The sequence below is a fragment of the Oryctolagus cuniculus genome, chromosome 7 (genome assembly GCF_051225735.1).
Source record: "Oryctolagus cuniculus isolate XC-2025 breed Fujian yellow rabbit chromosome 7, ASM5122573v1, whole genome shotgun sequence".
In the NCBI taxonomy this organism is placed as follows: domain Eukaryota; kingdom Metazoa; phylum Chordata; class Mammalia; order Lagomorpha; family Leporidae; genus Oryctolagus; species Oryctolagus cuniculus.
In genome coordinates, this window is record NC_142873.1 from 36,815,679 (window position 1) to 36,837,465 (window position 21,787).

The 21,787-nt window shown below is 46.8% G+C and overlaps 1 protein-coding gene across 1 annotated transcript in view; it reads left to right on the top strand.

Moving 5' to 3' along the window:
• Positions 1-12,885, top strand: part of SH2D1B (SH2 domain containing 1B) — a 43,204-nt gene extending 30,319 nt beyond the window's left edge. Inside the window, exons 2-4 of the mRNA XM_008264160.5 lie at positions 3,434-3,497; positions 6,822-6,981; positions 8,561-12,885. Of these exons, the coding sequence (XP_008262382.1) occupies positions 3,434-3,497; positions 6,822-6,981; positions 8,561-8,598 (262 nt within the window). The 3' untranslated portion in view covers positions 8,599-12,885. The remainder of the gene's footprint in view (positions 1-3,433; positions 3,498-6,821; positions 6,982-8,560) is intronic.
• The last annotated feature ends 8,902 nt before the right edge of the window (positions 12,886-21,787 follow it).

Genomic DNA, 21,787 nt, shown 5'->3' on the forward strand with positions numbered 1-21,787 from the left:
ATCAATTTCTTGTAAAATCTTGTTATAATGGGGCTTGTGACTTTTTTATATTTTTTGAAAAATAGACCATTTTTTGAGAAATACTATCATTTTAGCCTGAAGTATGTGGCTTTTAGGCTAATTAACATAGACCTCCATGTGTCTTATTCTTCCATGGCCCTCTCCTGAGGCTTTTCCTGGGCTGATAATTCAACAATGTAATTAAATTAAATTCATTTACTTGAGGATTTAACATAGGTTCTGTGATCCTCAGGTTTCAAAAACAAACCATAGCTGGCGCCGCGGCTCACTAGGCTAATCCTCCGCCTTGCGGTGCCGGCACACCGGGTTCCAGTCCCGGTCGGGGCGCCGGATTCTGTCCTGGTTGCCCCTCTTCCAGGCCAGCTCTCTGCTGTGGCCCGGGAGTGCAGTGGAGGATGGCCCAAGTGCTTGGGCCCTGCACCCCATGGGAGACCAGGAGAAGTACCTGGCTCCTGCCATCGGATCAGCGCGGTGCGCCAGCCGTGGCGGCCATTGAAGGGTGAACCAACGGCAAAGGAAGACCTTTCTCTCTGTCTCTCTCTCTCACTGTCCACTCTGTCTGTCAATAAATAAATAAATAAAAATAAATAAATAAATAAAAAACCAGCCAAGCAACCTATGTAATGGAGGAAATGCAGCATGTGGACCTTGTTTGCATTTGAATTTGAATACCTTGTGAAAAGCCATTTTAGGGATCTCTTCCCAAGCTGGAGTCCTTTAACTGTCTTATGTGCACAAAGACACCTATAAAGCATTTTTGCTGCTTGCCATTTGCTTTGAGGAAATTGATTGGCTTATCCTGGCTTTAAGAAACCCCACAAGGGGCCAGAGCCGTGGCTCACTAGGTTAATCCTCCGCCTGTAGCACCAGCACCCAATATGGGTTCCGGGTTCTAGTCCCAGTTGCTCCTCTTTCAGTCCAGCTCTCTGCTGTGGCCTGGGAAGGCAGTGGAGGATGGCCCAAGTGCTTGGGCCCCTGAACTCACATGGGAGACCAGGAAGAAGCACCTGGCTCCTGGCTTCAGACTGGCATAGTGCTGGCCATAGCAGCCATTTGGGGAATGAACCAACAGAAGGAAGACTTTTCTCTCTGTGTCTCTCTCTCTCACTGTCTGTAACTCTACCTGTCAAATTAAAAAAAAAAAAAAACCCACAAAGGATTGAAATTTAAAGTCAGTTGCCAACATCTCCAAATAATTAGTGATGAATTCTCCTAAATGGTGGTGGCTGTATCCTAAAGCTGAAAGTAGCTCCCTGGCTCACTTATTAATCTTTTCACTCTTTAACATAGATGCGAGGAGGGAAAAGACTCACCCTATAGTGTGAATCTCATGTCAATGTCTTTAGTTTCGTCTTTTTACATTGTAATGTCGTACCTGAGCGAGCACCACACACTGATAAAATTTGATGGTCCTTATTGCCGGCGGTGGAGAGTGGGCTCATGCCCTATAGAACTCTGGACCCTGAAGCCCAAAGCAACAGGGTTTATAAAGGCAAAAACCAGAAAATCAGGAGGGGAATACATGATTGCTAGGATTGGGGGGAGTACATGGTTACTGGGGTCAAGCTGACCTAAAACCTATGAGAAACTAGTGTCAATTATAATCTTGACAATACCAGTTACAATCTTAACAATTTCAATTATAATCTTGACATTAATCCAGGTATTGGTTTTAATCATATGTAAGACATAGACAAATTACATTTTTATTATTAACCCAGGTGCAGCCTATCCACTTCCAAGCTTGAGCGATCATGCTAGGGGGTTTCTATGCTCTGCCAAGTGTGATGTAGTGGACTGCTCTTGTTCAACTGTTTTAGATCATAGTTTCAGACCAGAGTCTCACGGTCTGTGGGGGGAGGGGAGGCACCTTCCCAGAATGGAGTCTCAAGTGCTCCAAAATGGAGTCCCTACTGTCAAGGTGTTACTTCAGTAATATTTCTGTGAAATCAGAACCTGTACAGGAGTCTATGGAGATGTTTAATGCATAATTTTTCTCCTGGAAGAGCTTTATTAATTAATAAATTAATAATGTCTCTTACCATAGATGACATCTTGGAGTTAAAGAATTATAGTAGTTTATGCTATTTCTTTTTTTTTTTTAAAGAATTATTTATTTGATCGCTTCTCGGCCTTTTAGCTAAGATCAAGTGTAAGAATTATTTATTTGAAAGTCAGAGTTACACAGACAGAGAAGGAGTGGCAGAGAGAGAGAGAGAGAGAGAGAAAGAGAGAGAGAGATGTCTTCCATCTGCTAGAGGCAGAGAGAGAGAAGTCTTCAATCTGATTGGTTCACTCCCCAACTGGCTGCAACAGCCGGAGCTGTGACGATCAGAAGCCAGGAGCTAAGAGCTTCCTCTGGGTCTCCCACACACATACAGGGGCCCAAGGACTTAGACCATCTTCCACTGCTTTCCCACATGCATTAGCAGAAAGCTGGATCAGAAGTGGAGCAGCCAGGACTCGAACCGGCAGCATTATGGGATGCCAGCACTGCAAGTAGCAGCTTAACCCACTACGCCACAGCACCAGCCCGTTTATGCTATTTCTTGCTTTGAGTTGCGAGATTGGGTCTATTATCTAATGTATGATTGGATTATTTAGCCAATGGCTGCTTTTCTAATGAGGAATGAGTGTACAGTAAATCAGTTCATCAGCCTAAACTCCCAATATTCTCTCCATGAACAGCACTATCTCTGATGAACCAGTGACAAGACATTCAATGAGCAGCATGACTCACTCATGTTCTGCATGTTCAATCAACTTCTATCTTAGTGAAAATAACAGAGAGAAGTACCAAGACCGTGGGAGGTGTAAAATCTCTCTTCTTATCCTCTTTGCTAGCATCCAGACCTCCATATCAGAATAAGGGTCCCCATTTCTTTATTTTTTTATTATTTTTTTTGACAGGCAGAGTGGACAGTGAGAGAGAGAGACAGAGAGAAAGGTCTTCCTTTGCCGTTGGTTCACCCTCCAATGGCCGCTGCGGCCATGCGCCGGGCGCAGGGCGCTGATTTGAAGGCAGGAGCCAGGTGCTTCTCCTGGTCTCCCATGGGGTGCAGGGCCCAAGCACTTGGGCCATCCTCCACTGCACTCCCGGGCCACAGCAGAGAGCTGGCCTGGAAGAGGGGCAACCGGGACAGAATCTGGCACCCCAACCGACTGGGACTAGAACCCGGTGTGCCGGCGCTGCAGGCGGAGGATTAGCCTAGTGAGCCACGGCGCCGGCCTGAGGGTCCCCATTTCAAAATCTAGCTCATTAAAACTCCCACAGATGGAAGGGCCTGAAGATGGTCACTTTTTGTTTTTGGAATCCAAGATTGACAGAGGCAGTGAGTAGACAACACAGTAGGACAACTTACCTGGATTTGGATATAAAAACGTTGTGATTCACACAGTCTTATTTTCACAGGTTTAAAAACTTTGTCTACACATACCGAATCTTCAGAGAGAAACATGGGTATTACAAGATAAAGGTAAGAACTATAAGGACTCCTGCAACAGCTAAAAGGTTAGAGAGAAGAATCTGAGATCATCTCCTAAACCTAGAAAGTGACCACATACAGACATAGTAAAAGGGAAGTGCCATGTAGCACCAAGACTCAGAACAAGGGTTAAGCTTGTCTTTCTATGAGACAGAAGATTACTGGAATTATGGCCGCTTTTACCCTGGCTATTACTCAAACGTGTAGAGGCACACAACTCTGGCTCCTCCAGCAGCCAGATGCACTCACCCGGACTCCATGCGAAACCATTATTGAATTTGGAAGCTAAACAATGAAGCAGGATAGGAAGGGAAGGTGGGGACAGTCTGAAGGTTTTGGAAATCAAGTGTATTCCAGTTATACAGAAATATAAAGGAGATCATCAAACAACCAGAAGGATTTGATTCATTTTTCTACCGGAAGCTAAGCAGAAAAATCTTTTTGTTTCTTTTGAATTTAGTTATCTGGTTTAAGAAGTAAAATATAATAAATGTAAACATTTTAAATTACTTATAGAAAATACTAAAATAATCTTTCTGAAACACTTCCATAAGAAGTTCATTAGATTTTTTTACAAGATTTCTCTGAGACTTCAATATGCTGATGGGCATTGTGAATATTTGCAAGCAACCAGAATGAACAAGGCTACGCAGACAACGTATTTGCATCTATAATGTTTCTTTTTCCATATATCTGGGGGATATTATTGAAACAATCAGCAAAATTCTGAAATGATCAGCAAACACAGGTTGAGCATCTCCCAAACCTGAAAATCTAAAATCTGAAATGTTCTGAGATCTAAAATGTTTTGAGCATGGCTATAACACAATTGGAGAAGTTTCCAATTTGTTTCACCCATAGAATTATTTAAAACGTTATATAAAGTTACCTTCAGGCTATGTGCATAAGAAACATAAATAAACTCTGTTCAGACTTGGGCCTCATCCGCAAGATGAGGTATTCCAAAATCCCAGTGCATCTCAAATCTGAAACACTTCTGGTCCCGAGCATTTTGAATTGAGGATACTGAACCTGGGGTACTGCAGCAAGGCTGATTCCTGGTTTGAACCACTGCAGTATGGTTATAGAACGTTCTTACATTTTTTTGGAAATACTAAAGTATTTAGGGCGAAAGGGATATTTTTCCTGCAATTTAAAACTCAAGAAGTGTTTTTAAAAGGCTACACACCTGGGTATATGTACATTTATCATTTTTGTGTGTGTGTGTGTGTGTGTATGCTTATAAAGCGAGAATAAAATTATAATAAAGAGAATAAACATTTGGGTTGTGAGTAAAGAATCTATATAGGTTTTTACAATTTTTTTTTAAAAGAGATTTGTTTATTTGAAAGACAGAGAGGGAGGTTTCCATCCAGTGCTTCACTCCCCAAATGCCAACCAGATCCAGGGCTGAGCCAGGGGCCAGGAACTCCATCCTGGACCCCCAAGAGGAGAGTACCTGGGCCATCTTCCCATGTACCTAAGACAGCTTCCACTGCCTTCCCAGGTGCGTAGGCAGGGAACATTAGCAGAGTCGATAGGACTGGATTCAACCCTCCAATACGGGATGCTGGCATCACAAGCGACAGCTTAACCCACTGTGCTACAACTCCCGCTCCTTCACTCTTTCTGCAAGTTCTCTACATCTGAAATTGTCTCACAATAACAGATCTTGTAAAGAGCAAGGGATTTGCCGGCGCTGCGGCTCACTAGGCTAATCCTCCGCCTTGCGGCGCCGGCACACCAGGTTCTAGTCCCGGTCGGGGCGCCGGATTCTGTCCCGGTTGCCCCTCTTCCAGGCCAGCTCTCTGCTGTGGCCAGGGTGTGCAGTGGAGGATGGCCCAAGTACTTGGGCCTTGCATCCCATGGGAGACCAGGAGAAGCACCTGGCTCCTGCTTTCGGATCAGCGCGGTGCGCTGGCCGCAGCACGCCAGCCGTGGCAGCCATTGGAGGGTGAACCAACAGCAAAGGAAGACCTTTCTCTCTGTCTCTCTCTCTCACTGTCCACTCTGCCTGTAAAAAAAAAAAAAAAAAAAAAAGGGCAAGGGATTTCAAAACGCTTTCTCTTTGCTGTGCTTCTTTTGGGAAATTCTGGATAATCCCTCAATGCCCTGTTTTGTCTCTGACCTGGAAAACACGGAGCAGATCCCAATCAACGACAACTCAGACGCAAAGAGCTGTTTCTTCAAAGGGCAACTGCACTGTGGCCAGAGGTCTGCGGCGGATGATGCTCTGGGTTCAAGTGAGTGCATTCAGGGGACTTTCCTGCAGCAGCCACAGTGTCAATCTCCATGTCAGTCATGTCAGTCTAGAGGTTAACCAGACCGCATGCCAGAAACTGCTGCTCTCCGTGGCCCAGCCCGGTGGCTGCCAGAGAACCACAGTGCATAATCAAGAAAACCAAACACATAAGAGCAGAGAAAGCCAGTTCTTTTTGTTTTTAGGTTATTTCTATGAGGTCTTATTACAAAATAGTCCTGGATGAACAGCTGGTAAGCAGCATACCACCATTTCCAATTTAACTGAGTTGTGGTGATGTTCGCCGTTTCAGTTTCAATTGGGGCTTTGTTTGCCTGCAGATTCTGAATTGATCCAGCAGGTAAGTCACACACGTCCCTTTCCCACCAGAAGCCAACCTCTGTTCATTCCCTCAGGCAGCAAAGCTTGCCAACAAGGCCCAGGGTCTGGCAGTGTGTCTACACCAAGAGCGGCCCTACATCCACTTGCCATGCAGACTGCAAACCCAGCCAGGGATCCACTGGCTGGAAACCCTCTTTTCTCAGAGTAGTTCTAGTCAGAGGTCAGTCTTGAAAGCAAGGACTCCATGGCCAGTGCTGCAGCTCACTAGGCTAATCCTCCTCCTGCAGTGCCGGTACCCTGGGTTCCAGTCCCGGTTGGGGTGCCAGATTCTGTCCCGATTGCTCCTCTTCCAGTCCAGCTCTCTGCTGTGGTCTGGGAAGGCAGTGGAGGATGGCCCAGGTGCTTGAGCCCTGCACCCACATGAGAGACCAGGAAGAAGCACCTGGCTCCTGGTTTTGGATCGGCACAGCACTGGCTGTAGCGGCCATTTGGGGAGTGAACCAACGGAAGGAAGACCTTTCTCTCTGTCTCTCTCTCTCTCTTACTGTCTAACTCTGGCTGGAAAAAAAAAAAAAAGCAGCCAAGGACTCCTGTAAACTGCAGCTGGTATGAACTGCTAGCCACTTTGTTTGTCAGCTCCGTGTGGCATCCTTGAAAGTCACTGTTTTGAGAAGTGTTAGGTTTCGCACACACTTGCACTAGGATAAGCAGTCTCCTTTCTTGTACTTTTGCAGACTGCAGAAGGGACTCCAAAACAGGTCTTTCCAAGCCTAAAGGAATTGATCTCAAAATTTGAAAAACCGAATCAAGGTCTGGTGGTTCAGCTTTTAAAACCAATCCGGAGAAGAAGCTTCAACAAGAAAAGATCAAAACCAGAGTTGGATGCTATTTATGGTAAAAGCTTTCATTCAGGGTCAGGAAGGAGCTTTAACCCCACTTCCACCAACAGCTTGCTTTGTAGAATCAATGCAAAACAAATACCCTTTTCTATGCCACTATCTCTGAAAAGCTTCAACCTGCTAAGAGCAATTTCTGTTGAGTTGAGAAATGAGGTCTTCTAGGCCCTGAAGGTGGCAGGTCATAGAGCTTTCTGTCCTTGGACAGCCCGGATAGCAGGAGTGCTCACTTCGAATTCATTCTGTAACCTTGTGTCAACAATTAGCCTTTGGCAATTAATGGACAAGTAGACAGATATGCAAATAGGAGGAAGCACTTTCAGGCTTTCCCAAGGTTCATCCTGTTACCTTTTGATCAACATTTGCTAAGCATTCATGTATAAAGTGCTAGATGACAAATTACCTCAGATACATCTCTAAAGGTGGTAAGTCTTGGTGGAGGATGAGAGACAGCCAGGAAACCTGAGTACAGAAAATCCGTAGTGAGGACCCCCAAATCACATTGCAAGTAGCGATTCTTTCTTCCTCATATTCTTGGAATCTTCTCTCAGAAGAGAAACTAGGATGTGTCATTTGCAACACAGTCTGAATTTAATGCAGACTTCCAGAGGCATGTATGTGTAATTCTGTTTTCTCATGGTGAACTGTATGGTTACCTGCTCAATGTGTTCCCAGTCACTAGTGGGCAGGTAATGATGATGAGAGCAGATGGTCTAGCTAACAAGGACAGAGGACAGAGAGTTATCGAGGAGTTTGCAATCACCCCAAACCTATTCTACTCTGTCTTCGCTAAAGTCACCCTTCAGGCTGCCACAGTGAGCTTCTCACCTCCCTAACATGAGTAAGCATGGGGTTTTAACAGTTAAAACAAAAGCCCTTCCCAATCCTTGTTTCTCTGTCCCTGCTCTTGCCAGTGCAGAGGTTAGTGCACCCATGTATACACAAAATCGCTTAGTGTAGGTCCAGCTTCAAATGGAGTCCCATGGCCATTTTCCACCAAAACTTGAAGAACAAGAACCAAAAAAAAGGCAACAGAGTTAGAAATCCAGGCCTGTACCTGTACTGCAACCTTTGGGCTAGCCCAGATGAGCTGATGGCATTGGTGGGGGCTGTTGATGGCATTTGTCTTAGCAATAAGAGCAACACAAATACCCGGAGGCCCCTCAGCGCTCTTGCCTAAGAATTGGATGAGATTCTCAAGCCCAGTTCCCCGCACTGGTCTGCACTGGCAGCCTCAGCTGCAGCAGGGAAATACCCTACCATTGTCCTCATCTCCTTCCCCCTTCCCTTTGCCTCCTTAGAATAAGCGTCAGATGTTCTCCCTCTGAGAGACGCCCAGGTTTTCTGCTGGTGAATGGAGACACCTGGGGTGGAAAGTCTAAGGATTAGATTTTAAGAGAATCCCCTATTTTACCAGGAGAGTTCCCTGTGGTACCCCGGCTGCCTCTGAAGATGACACTGTGATGTGGCTTCAAGATGGTTCTGTGTCTGGGGAGATGTCTTCTTTCCTGGAAGGGGGTTGGTCAGTGTGGCTCCTGCTGCGGAGTCTCATGGCGTGTCTTATGCTTTCCTCCCAGAAAACAGTGGCCATGACTATGTGCATGTCTTGCCTTGAAGATATGGAGCCTGGACAAAGCAAGTTCAAGAAGAAATGAGGTGGCAGCTCTCATCTGGTGATTCTCTCTCCTGCAGGTGTTAAGTCCAGAATGCCAAGCTCCAGTGGACAATTCAGACTTTCCTGGCCTGGGTAACTGAAGATCTTCTATCTGCCAGCCCCAGAGAAGTCACTCCCCACATCCCTGCTTCCCCTGTGTATTCTAAAAGCAGTTTCCAGCCAGCCCCCGCCACCCCATTCACCTCTCTTCCTTGTTGGAATCAGACAACCTGGACCTACTCTCCTTGCCTTGTTAAAGGTCCTACCACTGCTTTGTCACGATTGTTACTCTCCTTCTGACAAGCTGATCAGAGAGGGGTGCACACTTGCCATTGTGATCAGAGCCATGAGTTCAAGCCCTGTGGCTGCCTTACTTTGGAAAAACTTCACCCCTTCTCTAGGTCTTAGTTTCTTCATCTGTAATGCAAATGGTTGGGTGGGATGATGCACACTGCCCCAAACCCCCTGTTGGACCTGGTTGTATTGTGTGAATTTGGGGAAGTTGGGAGTGATGGAAATTTATACAGCATCAATGGGATCAGGATCTCAGCTGTCACCTTCTGTGTAGCTGTCTGTGTTGGTCTTGGTCATGGTGAGGGCCTTGATCCACAACACACACCCATCTCCAGCCAGGTATATTTTCTCTCTAGCTCTGCTCCTTTCTAATCTTGATCTTCTTGCCATCAACCTGGACACACTTTCTTCCTGTTTCTATTCAAGCACCAACCACTTCAGCAGTAGTTGTGCAGCATTGTAGTGTAGTTCTGTACAATGATACATACTCCCCCATTTGTGATTTCTCTTCCCTTCGAGGTTCTCAGTGTCATCAAAGCATGATTGGATCTCCCCTGAGCCTTCCACAGCATGTAGAAATATGTGTTGCATACAGACGTGTCTCGTTCCTAGAGACTATCGATTGGAAGCACATCTCTGAAAAGTTTGTTGCATTGGTAAAGCCCCTTCAATTTTTCTACTAGTTCAAAATGGTAATCAAGACCACCTTCATTCTGAATGTACCAAGTTCTATGCCGTTTCTCTTGCCATCTTCAAAACTTAACGGTTCACTTCACTCCACTGGTTTTCCAAGTTTATTGAAGAGAGGAACTCTAAATTTCCAGATAACGTGGACAGGAACTGTGGCTGGGGCCCCAAAGTATGAATAATTTAGAATTCCTGGGTCACAGCAATCCATGGTTACTACAAAGACCAGGAGTGAAATGCCATATTCAGAGAGCTGTGGAAGCCAAATCCTTCTGGTCAATTCAGTAAAGGATGCTGGAAGCAAGCCTGCTCCCTGGGATTCAGTTCTGTATCTTGAATTCTATATACTAAGAAATATATTCCAGTTTCTAGAGCCTAGAGCAATCTTTGGCACATAAAATATATTCAATGAGTATTTCTTGAGTAAGTCAGTATATAAAATGTGGCCTTTCTGGATAGCAGAGGTTTGTTTAAACTTTATTTACTTCCAAATCCAGTGGCTCAAGACTATTAGTTCAGGATCCAATGATAACTCTCCTAGAAGTATTTTTTTTTCTTTTCTTCTTGCGCACCTGTGCAAAGTACCTTATACAATGCATGGCCTCCAGGAGCTTCCAGTACCTTTCTCAAATGAACAAGGCATATTAGATAGCTAACGTTGACATTATGCTATAATGCCAATAATCCTTGACATTTTTTAGAAGACCTTGGACAGCTTACATGAGGAACCACTGAAAACTCAGGTTATATGGGACTCGGAAAGGAAAAACAAATTATTCAAAGCAATGCCAAGTGTTTGAAGCGCTGTTCTATGAAAGTGGATGTAGACTCATTGGCTACAAGGACAGGCAGCAGAATTCAGACCAATGGATGAGTGTTTCTTGCAGGGCAGTTTTAGCCAAATGTAATAATGAAGACTGAATCCACCAGAGCTATTCTGCATCCTAACAGTCTGCTCTGTATTCTGGTTCCAGTGAGGAGGTGATATTTTCCAAGGATATGGGAAAGATAATCTCTGTCTTTACAAGAAGTTAGACTGCCTTACTGCTAAGGCATCTTCCAACTCAAGGAGTCTCAGGTTCTAGTCCCTTAACAACCAGACTGGGATATCCCCCCTTCCTTTCTGGATTGATGTGTGGAAAATTGATAATTCTTACTCACCACAACCATCAGTCCATACGTGAACTCTATTTTGTTTCATTTTTCTTCCCTTCATCCCTAACTTTCAATGTTCACCCATAGAAACCAGCTATATACATCTATATTTGATGTACGTTGTTGTATATGTATGTGCCCTTATAGAATATACAGTATTGTTTTTGAATTTGTATCTTTGGCATTTATGTACATAGTATGGTACTATTGCTCCAATTCTGTTACTACTTTTTTCAAACAATACTGTTTGATTCTGTTCCACATTATTGAGTGTACATCTAATTCAGTGCCTCTAACTGATGCATGGAATTCCATTGTGTGTATCCACCATATTTTGCTCATCTGTTACTCTAGATATAGATACTGAGATTGGTTCCAATTCCCCGCTACCATAAACAACACTGTGATGAACATCTTCCCATGGACCTCCTTACAGAAACATGAGAGCTTCTCTGGACTCTATGGATGGGTCATAATGTATGCTCATATTGAACTGTGATGTAATCAAACATATCAAGTATCCTTGCTTTATGTTTTGCATGTGTGTGTGTGTGATTCTTGTTTAAGAACTCCTTCCCTGCCCTGAGAGCATAAGAAAGTTACTCTTCACTTTCTTTACTGACTTTATACTACTACCATCTGCAGTTAGGGTTTTAATGAGAGCAAAAGGTTTTATTCTTTTTCGCTGAATATCTCCAGTACCTAGAAAAGTCCTTCACGTGTAGTGGATGCTCAATAGTATTTGTTGACTAAGTGGTGTCAACCTTTGCATTCAGTAAGAGGTAAAAATCCAACTTTGGGCCGGCACCGCGGCTTACTAGGCTAATCCTCCGCCTTGCGGCGCTGGCACACCGGGTTCTAGTCCTGGTCGGGGCGCCGGATTCTGTCCCGGTTGCCCCTCTTCCAGGCCAGCTCTCTGCTGTGGCCCGGGAGTGCAGTGGAGGATGGCCCAAGTGCTTGGGCCCTGCACCCCATGGGAGACCAGGAGAAGCACCTGGCTCCTGCCTTCGGATCAGCGCGGTGCACCGGCCGCAGCGCGCCAACCGCAGCGCGCCAACCGCGGCGGCCATTGGAGGGTGAACCAACGGCAAAAGGAAGACCTTTCTCTCTGTCTCTCTCTCTCTCACTGTCCACTCTGCCTGTCAAAAATAAATAAATAAAAAAAAAATCCAACTTTGTATCCTTTAACGTGCGTTATTGAGCTAGCTTCCCTATTTCAATATGTTAATAATTCAACTTGCCCTTTTATGTTCCTCCTGTATAATATATGACAATGGTTCTAGAACTCTCCCTTTCTGATGCATTATTGTCTTTTTTCTTAATAACTTACATCATTATCTGTGGGTAAGACAAGAGCCTTCTCTTATTTTTTGAAGCTGTCTTAGCTATTCATGGACCTTGACTTGGCTGTACTTGGTTTAGAATAAATATGTTAAGTCGCTCAAAGCCTCTTGCTGAAATTTGGAATGAACTTGCCATGAATTTGTAGCGTAACTAGAAAACAACTGACAGTCTTGTGATTTCCCCCACGAATAAGCATGCTGCATCGTGTTTTTTTTTTTTCTCTTTCATTTGTAAAGTTTCACCATAGGAGTCTTGTATATTCTGGTTGACTAATTTTTAATTATTTCTGATTGTTACAAATTATATCATACTTTATTACAGTTCTAATAGGCTACAATGGTAGCAAAATTCTTGCTGTGTTCCTGGATCCACTGGTTTACTGTTGGTTCTATTGTATTTTCTATGTAAATGGTTTGCTAGCTATACATAATAACTCTTGTTGTCTTACATTACATATGCTTATTTATTTTTCATGCTTATCTCATTTGCCAGAGCCTCCATATACATTAAATAGTAATTTTGATAGTGATCATTGTTGTATTGTTTTCAGTGTTATAAAAATACTTTGAACTTTTATGCATTGTAAGCATGTTTGTTTTAGGTTTTTAGTAGATAGCCTTTATCAAGGTTATTTTAGAATTTTTATCAGCAATGTTTTGAAATTTACTGTGAATTTTTTCTGCATCTACTGAGATAGTTGTATTCCTGTTATAGTCACTCCATCATAAAGTTAAATTACATGAATAAAATAACTGATGTACCATTGTATAATTTTAATAAACTGTTGGATTTAGTAAGTTAATATTTCATTTGAAACTTTTGCAACAAAACTCACAAATGAATTTCCTTCATCTTGATTATACTAATCATATAGAGTCAATTAAGATCTTTCTCCTTTTTATATTTTCTTCAACAACTTTATCAGGTCAGAATTATCTGCTCCTTGAAATTTTTTTTAAGATTTATCTATTTGTTTGAAAGTCAGAGTTACACACACACACACACACACACACACACAGATCTTCCATCCACTGGTTCACTCCTCAGATGACTGCAATGGCTGGGATTGGGCCAGGCCAAAGCCAAGAACCAGGAGCCAGGAGCCTCTTCCAGGTCTCCCACATGGGTAGCAGTGGCCCAAGCATTTGGGCTATCTTCCACTGCTTTTCCCAGGTCATTAGCAGGGAGCTGGATCAGAAGTGGAGCAGCCGGGGCACAAACCAGCACCCATGTGGGATGCCAACATTGTGGCAGTGGCTTTACCTGCTATGCTACAATGCCAGCCCTCTTTTAAACATTTTAGCACTTTCTTGCAGAGCTGAGTTTGCAGCTCTGGTGATGGTGGTGGTGGAGGAGTCTCCTATTACTTTTTAAACATCTTCAAAATTTAGGCTGGCGCCGCGGCTCACTAGGCTAATCCTCCGCCTTGCGGCGCCGGCACACCGGATTCTAGTCCCAGTCGGGGCGCCGGATTCTGTCCCGGTTGCCCCTCTTCCAGGCCAGCTCGCTGCTGTGGCCTGAGAGTGCAGTGGAGGATGGCCCAAGTGCTTTGGCTCTGCACCCCATGGGAGACCAGGAGAAGTACCTGGCTCCTGCCATTGGATCAGCACGGTGCGCTGGCCGCAGTGCGCCGGCCGCGGCTGCCATTGGAGGGTGAACCAACGGCAAAAGGAAGACCTTTCTCTCTGTCTCTCTCTCTCACTGTCCACTCTGCCTGTCCAAAATAAATAAAAAAAAAAAAAACAAAAAAAAAACTTCAAAACTTATTGGTTAATTCAATTAATTTGTAAGTTTTTTTTCCCTAAGAATGTGTTTTTCAAATTATTGGCACATAGGTCATAATATTTATTACTTTATGCTCAGATGAGACTGAGATTAGCACATGCCCACACCTGCATCTTACTTACATCTCACTCTTGTCTTGTTAAGCAATTTTATCTAGCATATTGTATTTCAAAGTCAGCTTTCAGTTTGGGTAGTCGTTTTATTGTTTTTAGATTGGCATTCTCAATAGAATTGATATCTTATTTTGGGGGGAATCTAGCTAATTTTTTTTATTATAGTTTTCTAATAAATGTATTTAAAGCTATGAATTTCAATCCAGATACTTCAGATTTATCATAAATGGCATTCACTGCAGTTCAAGCCATGGTATTTTAATTCCTGTGAAAGTGTCCTCTTCAACCTAAGGACTAGTTAGTAGTTTGTAATCATTTTGAAACATAGGCTTTAGTTTTGCCTGAGATTTCAAAGCAGACGTTGGTAAGGTGAGGTCAAAGTCTGACTTCCATCTCCCAAGGCTTCCTTACTGACTCAGCCAATGTGAATGTTCTATGAATACAAGGATGCTTCAAAAGTCTGTCAAAAAACGGACTCATAAGTTTACTTTGGTGCAAAAACAAGTTTGAAATCTATGCTTTTTTTCCCATAATACACATTTTCCATGGCCTTTTTGCAGACTCCTTGTAGTCTTCATTCCCATCACCCCTAGGCATAGTCAACATTACAGATCCCATTAAAACAAGGACGTCCATAAGTTCACCAGTTTCCATCTGTTTGACTTATCAGAGAGGTGAATCTCTCAGTTTAACTCAATATTAACTTTCTGGTTACAATTTACCGATTTGTCTACACCATCCTGCCGCTCTTGTTTTAACATTTTTTAGAATTTCTAATTGACACATAAAAGCATAGGGTACCCTGTGATGTTTTGATCCATCTGCGCCTTGTGCAGTGTTCAAATCAGGGTAAATATATCCACCTGCTCAACCTTCACTGTGGTGAAATATTCAAAATCCTTCCTTCTAGCTTTTGAGCTTATTGAAGTGTATATATTTTATAATTATTTTATGATCTCAGTCTGTTTTTACAAAGTGCTTCTCTGATGATTTCTTGCTTTAGTTGTATTATATTTAATATTAAAATTGTTATCCTAATTTTCTTTTCATTCATAGTTTCTCAGGCATCAGATTTTCTAAGCCTTCATTATCAAGTTTTTTCTTATTTTTTAACATCCCCTTCTGTAGACAAAATATTGCTGGATCTATTTTCTTCCAATTTAAGATCCTCTCTTTTGTCTGGTGCACTCAGCACACTTACAGTCACTGTCATTTGCTTTGCTGGAAGTCATTTCTTTTTTTTTTTTTTTTTTTTTTTTTTTTTTTTTTTTTTTTTTTTTTGACAGGCAGAGTGGACAGTGAGAGAGACAGAGAGAGAAAGGTCTTCCTTTGCCGCTGGTTCACCCTCCAATGGCCGCCGCTGCAGCCGGCGCACCGCGCTGATCCTGGCAGGAGCCAGGAGCCAGGTGCTTTTCCTGGTCTCCCATGGGGTGCAGGGCCCAAGCACCTGGGCCATCCTCCACTGCACTCCCTGGCCATAGCAGAGAGCTGGCCTGGAAGAGGGGCAACCGGGACAGAATCCGGCGCCCCAACCGGGACTAGAACCCGGTGTGCCGGCGCCGCAAGGTGGAGGATTAGCCTATTGAGCCATGGCGCCGGCTCTGGAAGTCATTTCTGCTATCCCGTTCCATTGTGTCCATTTACTACACATCTTGTTTCTTTTTCCCTTTCCTTTCCTGCTTTTAATCAAATAGATCAAAATTATCCCTGCTAATCTGAAAGCTCCATTTTAAAAAAGATGGTGGTTAGGCCAGTGCCGCAGCTCACTTGGCTAATCCTCTGCCTGTGGCGCCAGCACCCTGGGTTCTAGTCCCGGTTGGGGTGCTGGATTCTGTCCCGGTTGCTCCTCTTCCAGGCCAGCTCTCTGCTGTGGCCCGGGAGTGCAGTGGAGGATGGCCCAGGTCCATGGGCCCTGCACCCACATGGGAGACCAAGAGGAAGCACCTGGCTCCTGGCTTCAGATCTTCGCAGTGCGCTGGCCACAGCACGCTGGCCGTAGCGGCCACTCTGGAGAGTGAACCAATGGAAGGAAGACCTTTCTCTCTATCTCTCTCTCACTGTTCACTCTGCTTTAAAAAAAAAAAAAAAAGATGGTGGTTATCCATAACTTAATAAAACTTGTATTTTTCCTTTTTTTTCTGTATAATATAGCAAATGTATCTATTGCTATCATAGACATTGTTTTTATATTATATCACCAATGTCAATCCCACCCAATTTTCTGATGTAATCAAAGAGTTTGTGGAAGGGAACAAAAATACTTTGAAATGCATGTACAATTTTTTCATGATATATGTTTTCCAAAGTTTTTGGAGACCCCTTTCTCTGTTTGCTGAAATATTTTTTTCCAAGAGCATCTTTGTATTTGAAAACTTTCTAACAGAATCATTTAAAGTGTTCTTATTAAAGATGGTCTGGAGGCCAGCGCTGTGTCTGATCCAGCTCTCTGTTATGGCCTGGGAAAGCAGTAGGAGATGGTCCAAGTCCTTGGGACCCAGCACCTGCATAGGAGACCTGGAAGAAGCTCCTGGCTCCTGGCTTCAGATAGGTCCAGCTCCAGCCATTACGGCCATTTGGGGAGTGAACTATCAGATGGAAGACCTCTCTGTCTCTGTCTCTGTCTCTGTCTCTCTGTCTCTCTGCCTCTCTGTAACTCTGCCTTTCAAACAAACAAATCTTAAAAAAAGAAAAAAAGAAGAAGATGGTCTGAGATGGAAGAGATAGGAGAGGTGGAGGAGGGAGAGGGAAAGAGGGATCTTCCACTAGCGGGTCCACGCCCCCAAACACCTGAACTCCAGGACTGAGCCTGGACCACTACTACCAATCCAGGTCTCCCACGTGGGTGGTAGGGACCCAAATACTTGAGCCTTGTGCATATCACATCTTTTATTTCTTCCTTCACATGCTATTTGTGAATAATTTTAGGAAATTGTAAGCATCTTAGAAATAGTGGGGCCGGCGCTGTGGCATAGCGGGTTAAGCTGCTACCTGAAGTGCCAGCATCCCATATGGGCGTCGGTTCCAAGCCCGGCTGCTCCACTTCCTATCCAGCTCTCTGCTGTGGCCTGGGAAAGCAATGGAAGATGGCCCAAGTCCTTGGGGCCCTGACCCCACGTGGGAGACCTGGAGGACACTCCTGGCTCCTGGCTTTGGATCAATGCAGCTCTGGCCATTGCGGCCATCTGGGGAGTGAACCAGCGGATGGAAGACCTCTCTCTGTCTCTACCTCTCTCTGTAACTCTGTCTTTCAAATATATGAATAAATCTTTGAAAAAATTGAAATAGTATTTATCTCATATATTAATATTATTGTAAAAAAATCTCCTTTGGAGGGAAGCATCAAGAAGCTGTAATACTGAAAATTAGCCACACGAGGGCAGACCGTCATCAAGAAACCCAGCACCGCACGGTTGCTGTTTTTAAGCACTGGCGAGTTAACCACAATGGCTATATATCCTGATGTTCTTTAGGCAGGTACTCTCCAGTTGCTCATCTCCCAGTTGAATGCTTTGTCTTCAGTGTCGATGCCAGCCTTCCCCGAGTTTGCAATTTCAGCGACAACAGCCGAACTCCCACCATTCTACAGCCGGCTGAAATTACGGCACGTCAGAGCGGATTCTTAGCAATCCCCTTAGGAACGAATGTTTTCAGCAGGTGCTACTGTCAGCTCTGTCACTTACTGGGAGAGTGACTGTGGGCGAACTGCTAAACTCCCTGAGTCTTTGATTGGCCTCAGCTAGAAAAGAGGGATCATGCATCGTGGCACCCAGGGTTGTCGTGGCGTCCGGTGAGACGACCCTGGCACAGGTTAGCCTTTGAGAAATGGAGGCTTTGTCCAATGAGGGAGCTGAGCTATACATTGCAGGCTGGGCTTGGTCAGGTCGCCCTTGCACTATTCTTGGGGAAAGCAATCGAGCTGATTGTGTGCATTGATGGGCACCATTCCTGGGGAGTCTAGGAGCTTTAGCGATGTCCCGGAGCTCCAGCTGAGAGGGAGGCTGCGAGTGGGAAGCTGCAATGTTACAAATGGGAACACAGCGGCTCCCACGGGTACCAGGCCAGACAAAATGCACCTGTCCAGAGTTAATAAAGGCTCTGGCTGCAGGCAAAGGAGCCACATCTGGGCCTGTTCATGCTTTTCCTCACTCCTTCCCTGCACAGCAAAGATTGGGCCCAGAGCCTGTCTGTGGTCAGAGGCTCTGAGGATGGGCGTTGGAAAAACTCAGTTCCAACACTTCATTGAGCCCTTGGGCCACACCGGGCACTGTGCTGGGAGATGAGGCCACGACTTCCCGCGTCATGCAGCAAGGGCTGCAATGGCCAGTGCCTGGGCTGCTCCAGGAGAGCAGGGGAGGGCTGGGGATAGGGGGCTGGGAAAGACCCCTGGAGGGAGGGGCACCTGAGCTGAGGGCTGAAGAATGATGTAACACAGCCTGGCTAAGTCGGAGGTAAGAGAGGGGAAGGCGAACCGGTGGTCCAGGTAGGAGGGCTGCCTTCCATGAGGGCATGGGGGCGGTTCTGGGAGGCTGCTGGGGTTCAGCTTGGAGCAGGGAGGCAGGCTTGACCAGTAGAGTCTGCCAGGTAGGCTGGGGCTGGGGTGAGAAGACCCGCAGTGCACAGTACCTGTTGGACACCTGGCTTGTGCCTCCCAGCAAGACTTCCCGACGTGTCACAACATGGGGCAGCTACAGAGTCACTGAGGGCAAGGCATGGGCAGTCCGGCCCCCCAGCCTCGCCCACCCGTCAGCTTCATTGCACAGAATGGTCACTTCCCAGGGGGCTGGCGCAGCCTCTCGGGGAGATCCAGCTCCTATGTCACACCTTGGCCAGGTCTAGGGAGCAATTGTCAGGTGTGCCACCCACACTTCCTGAGAATGCCGGAAGACAGGAGCCAGGATTCAAATCAGGTCAGGCCCATGGAGCCAGCGTTTTCCAGATCCCAGGAAGTGATAGGAGGCTCATGCAGGGCGGGGGCCCCGGTTTCTCAGCAGCCCCACCGGGTTTCGGCAGGCGCGGCGGGCTCAGGATACAGACAGCACTCAGCCATGTGGCTGAGGCCACAAGCCCTTCCCAGGGCCGACAGAGTCCCTCCCGTCAGTGGCCTGTGGTGGCCGAGACCAGCCTGAAAACCACAGGGAGTTCTCAGTGGCTGAGAGCTCGCCCAAAAGCAGGCTGAACGCCAAGAAGTTCCTGACCACGAGACCAGGCCAGCAGGAGAGACACCATCACCGGGAGCCTGGGATGAGCAAGGTGGCCAATGGGTGGCCAACCAGGTGGCCAACTGGTGGTCTTCAGGGGGAAGGCAGCTAAGCAGATGGCCGCGGGAAGAGCCGGCTGTGCAAACACGATTAAACAAGGTTGCGCTGTGTTGGGAGGCTGCTTGTTGTTTTCAGTTGTTTCATTCAGAGATGGTTTTATGGTCAATTGCAAAGGAAAACCACTGGCAGTGTGGTTCCTGCTCTGTGTAGGCAGCAGATTCTCCAGGCAACCCCCACGGGGCAGGACGCAGCCCAGGGCAGAGCTGACCCACAGGGTCTGCCCAGCTTGCGTCCCGTGTGTGTGCGGCCAATGGCCCAGGGAGTGAGTGCTTGGCGGGGAAGAGCATGCCCAGGCCCCCTTGGGCTGGACTGTTTATCCCGGCAGCAGCTGGAGATAAGCCGGGCACAAAGGGGATTGTGTCTCCCAGGGGTCGCTCCCTGGATACAGCAAGCAGAGGAATTTTCTCATTAGTAGGAAGTCAGCGCAGGGGACTCTGGGCTTTCATGGTGGTGGGGGTGGGGGGTGGGGGGGTTTGCAGGCTGCAGTGCCAACGGCAGCAGGAGGAGGGCATCCTGGAGGGGGCAGGTGCCATGCACACTCGGTCACTTGTTCCCCCTCACAGGGGAGCCAAGGTGGGGTGTCCAGAGCGAGGAGCCCAAACCCAGCAGCAGGTGCAGCAGGGAGCACTGTGCAGAGCCCAAGGGACCCCGAGGACCAAAAGCTCAACGAGAATCCACTAAAGTCATTGCTGAGTTCTGCTGCTGCGAGGCTGGCCTGCTCCTCACTGTAGCGCGGAGATGGGGGTGTGCAAGGGGAGACACAGAGAGTCCAGCCCAGAGCTGGAGAACACGCCCAGGATTCACCCGCTGCACAGGGACTCAGCGCCTGGGAGCAGAGCAAGCTGCCCACGAAGGAGTGCTCTTGACCTTGGGGCAGCATCAGAGCCCATAAATCTGCACCCCAGCTAGGGTTCCCCGCTAGCACCTGCATACTTGGGGAAGGAAGCTGATGGGCTCCCATTCAGTGTCTTCTGTCAATTTCTGTACACATAGAAGAAATGGATGTTCCTTTAGCACTCCACTGTTATTTTTTTTTTCAAAATTTATTGGAAAGGCATGTTGGCAGAGAGAGGAAAGGAGGATGAGGGAGAGGGGCATCTACCACCCGCTGGTTCACTCCCCAGTTGGCTGCAATAGCTGAGGCTGGGCCAAGCCGAAGCCAGGAGCTAGGAGCTTCATCTGGGTCTCCCATGTGGGCAGCAGGAGCCCAGGGATTTGAGCCATCCTCGGCTGCTTTCCCAGGCGCAGGAACAGTGAGCTGGATCAGAAGCAGAGCAGCTGGGACTCTGATATAGGACGCTGGCGTCGCAGGTGGAGGCTTAACCCTCTAAAGCACCGCACCAGCTCCTGGTCTGCTCTTCCACACCCAGTGACAGATCTTGTGAGCCTAACTCGCAGGCGGGCAGAGACAGGGTATCCTGTGTACTCCTTCTTTGCCAGTGTCAGCAGCACCCCACAGAGCTCAGGGAACTGGATAGCTGGACCGAGTGGAGGCCTCTGTGCCCAGCTTCCAGACCAGAGAGTGCTCTGCTTTGAGCTCCCCGTTAGCAGCGACTGGCACACCCATGCTCACGCTTACAATGTCCTCCAAAAATGTTGACAATTCTGCCCTCTCCCGAAGCTATTACTTGGCATAACAGAGAGAAGGAAAAGCATGTTCAAGGCACATTTCACACCTGAGCGCCTGCAGCAAGGATCCTGAAGCCATCCAATGGGAGAGGTCGTCCCAGGCACTCCGGTCAAGAAAAGAGGCTGTCATTCTCAATGCTTTCAATGCCTTTCCCCGTGCGCGGAATGTGTGGGGCTGGATTTTGTGTCGCCCACCCCTGCTTCCCAGAATATCCCGTGCCCGCCCGGCTGCAAGAGAGAGCAAGCAACCCCAGAGAGCCCAGCTGCTGCCTCCCGGTTCCTGCTCTGGGAGGTCCAGCATGGGAGTGGAGTCAGATGCAGGGAGGGCACTCAGCCATGCACCGGAGACTCTGATGAGCGGAGCCCAGGAGCCCCTGGCAGCCGCCCTGTGAATCCAAGCCCTGGCGGAGTCATGGTGGCCAAGCAGAGGGCCGGGCAGGACAGCTCTGGTGTCTCCCGGTACCCCTCCTCCCTCAAAACAGATAGGACATCACTTCCCTTCTTGATTTCTTTCTTCCTTCGAAGGTTAAAGGCCTGGCCACCTCTCAGCGGGGTGAGCACTCCGTGGTCCAGACCAGCTCTTATCCAAGCCACATTCTCCCCATCAGTGGGCGTCCAGGCTCAGCCAGTCCAGGGAGGCCTGTGGCAGCGAGGCCCTGGGCAGCCCCTAGGTCAGCAGCTCTGGGTATTTTTGCTAACATGTATACTGGGGAGGCTTCCCTATAAGAATCTGATGGAAGCTCTGGCCCACCCTGAAAGAGGGTGTGCACACATGCCCCCCTCTCCATCCCTTCATTGGTGGGAGAGGACTGTGTAACCCAGCTT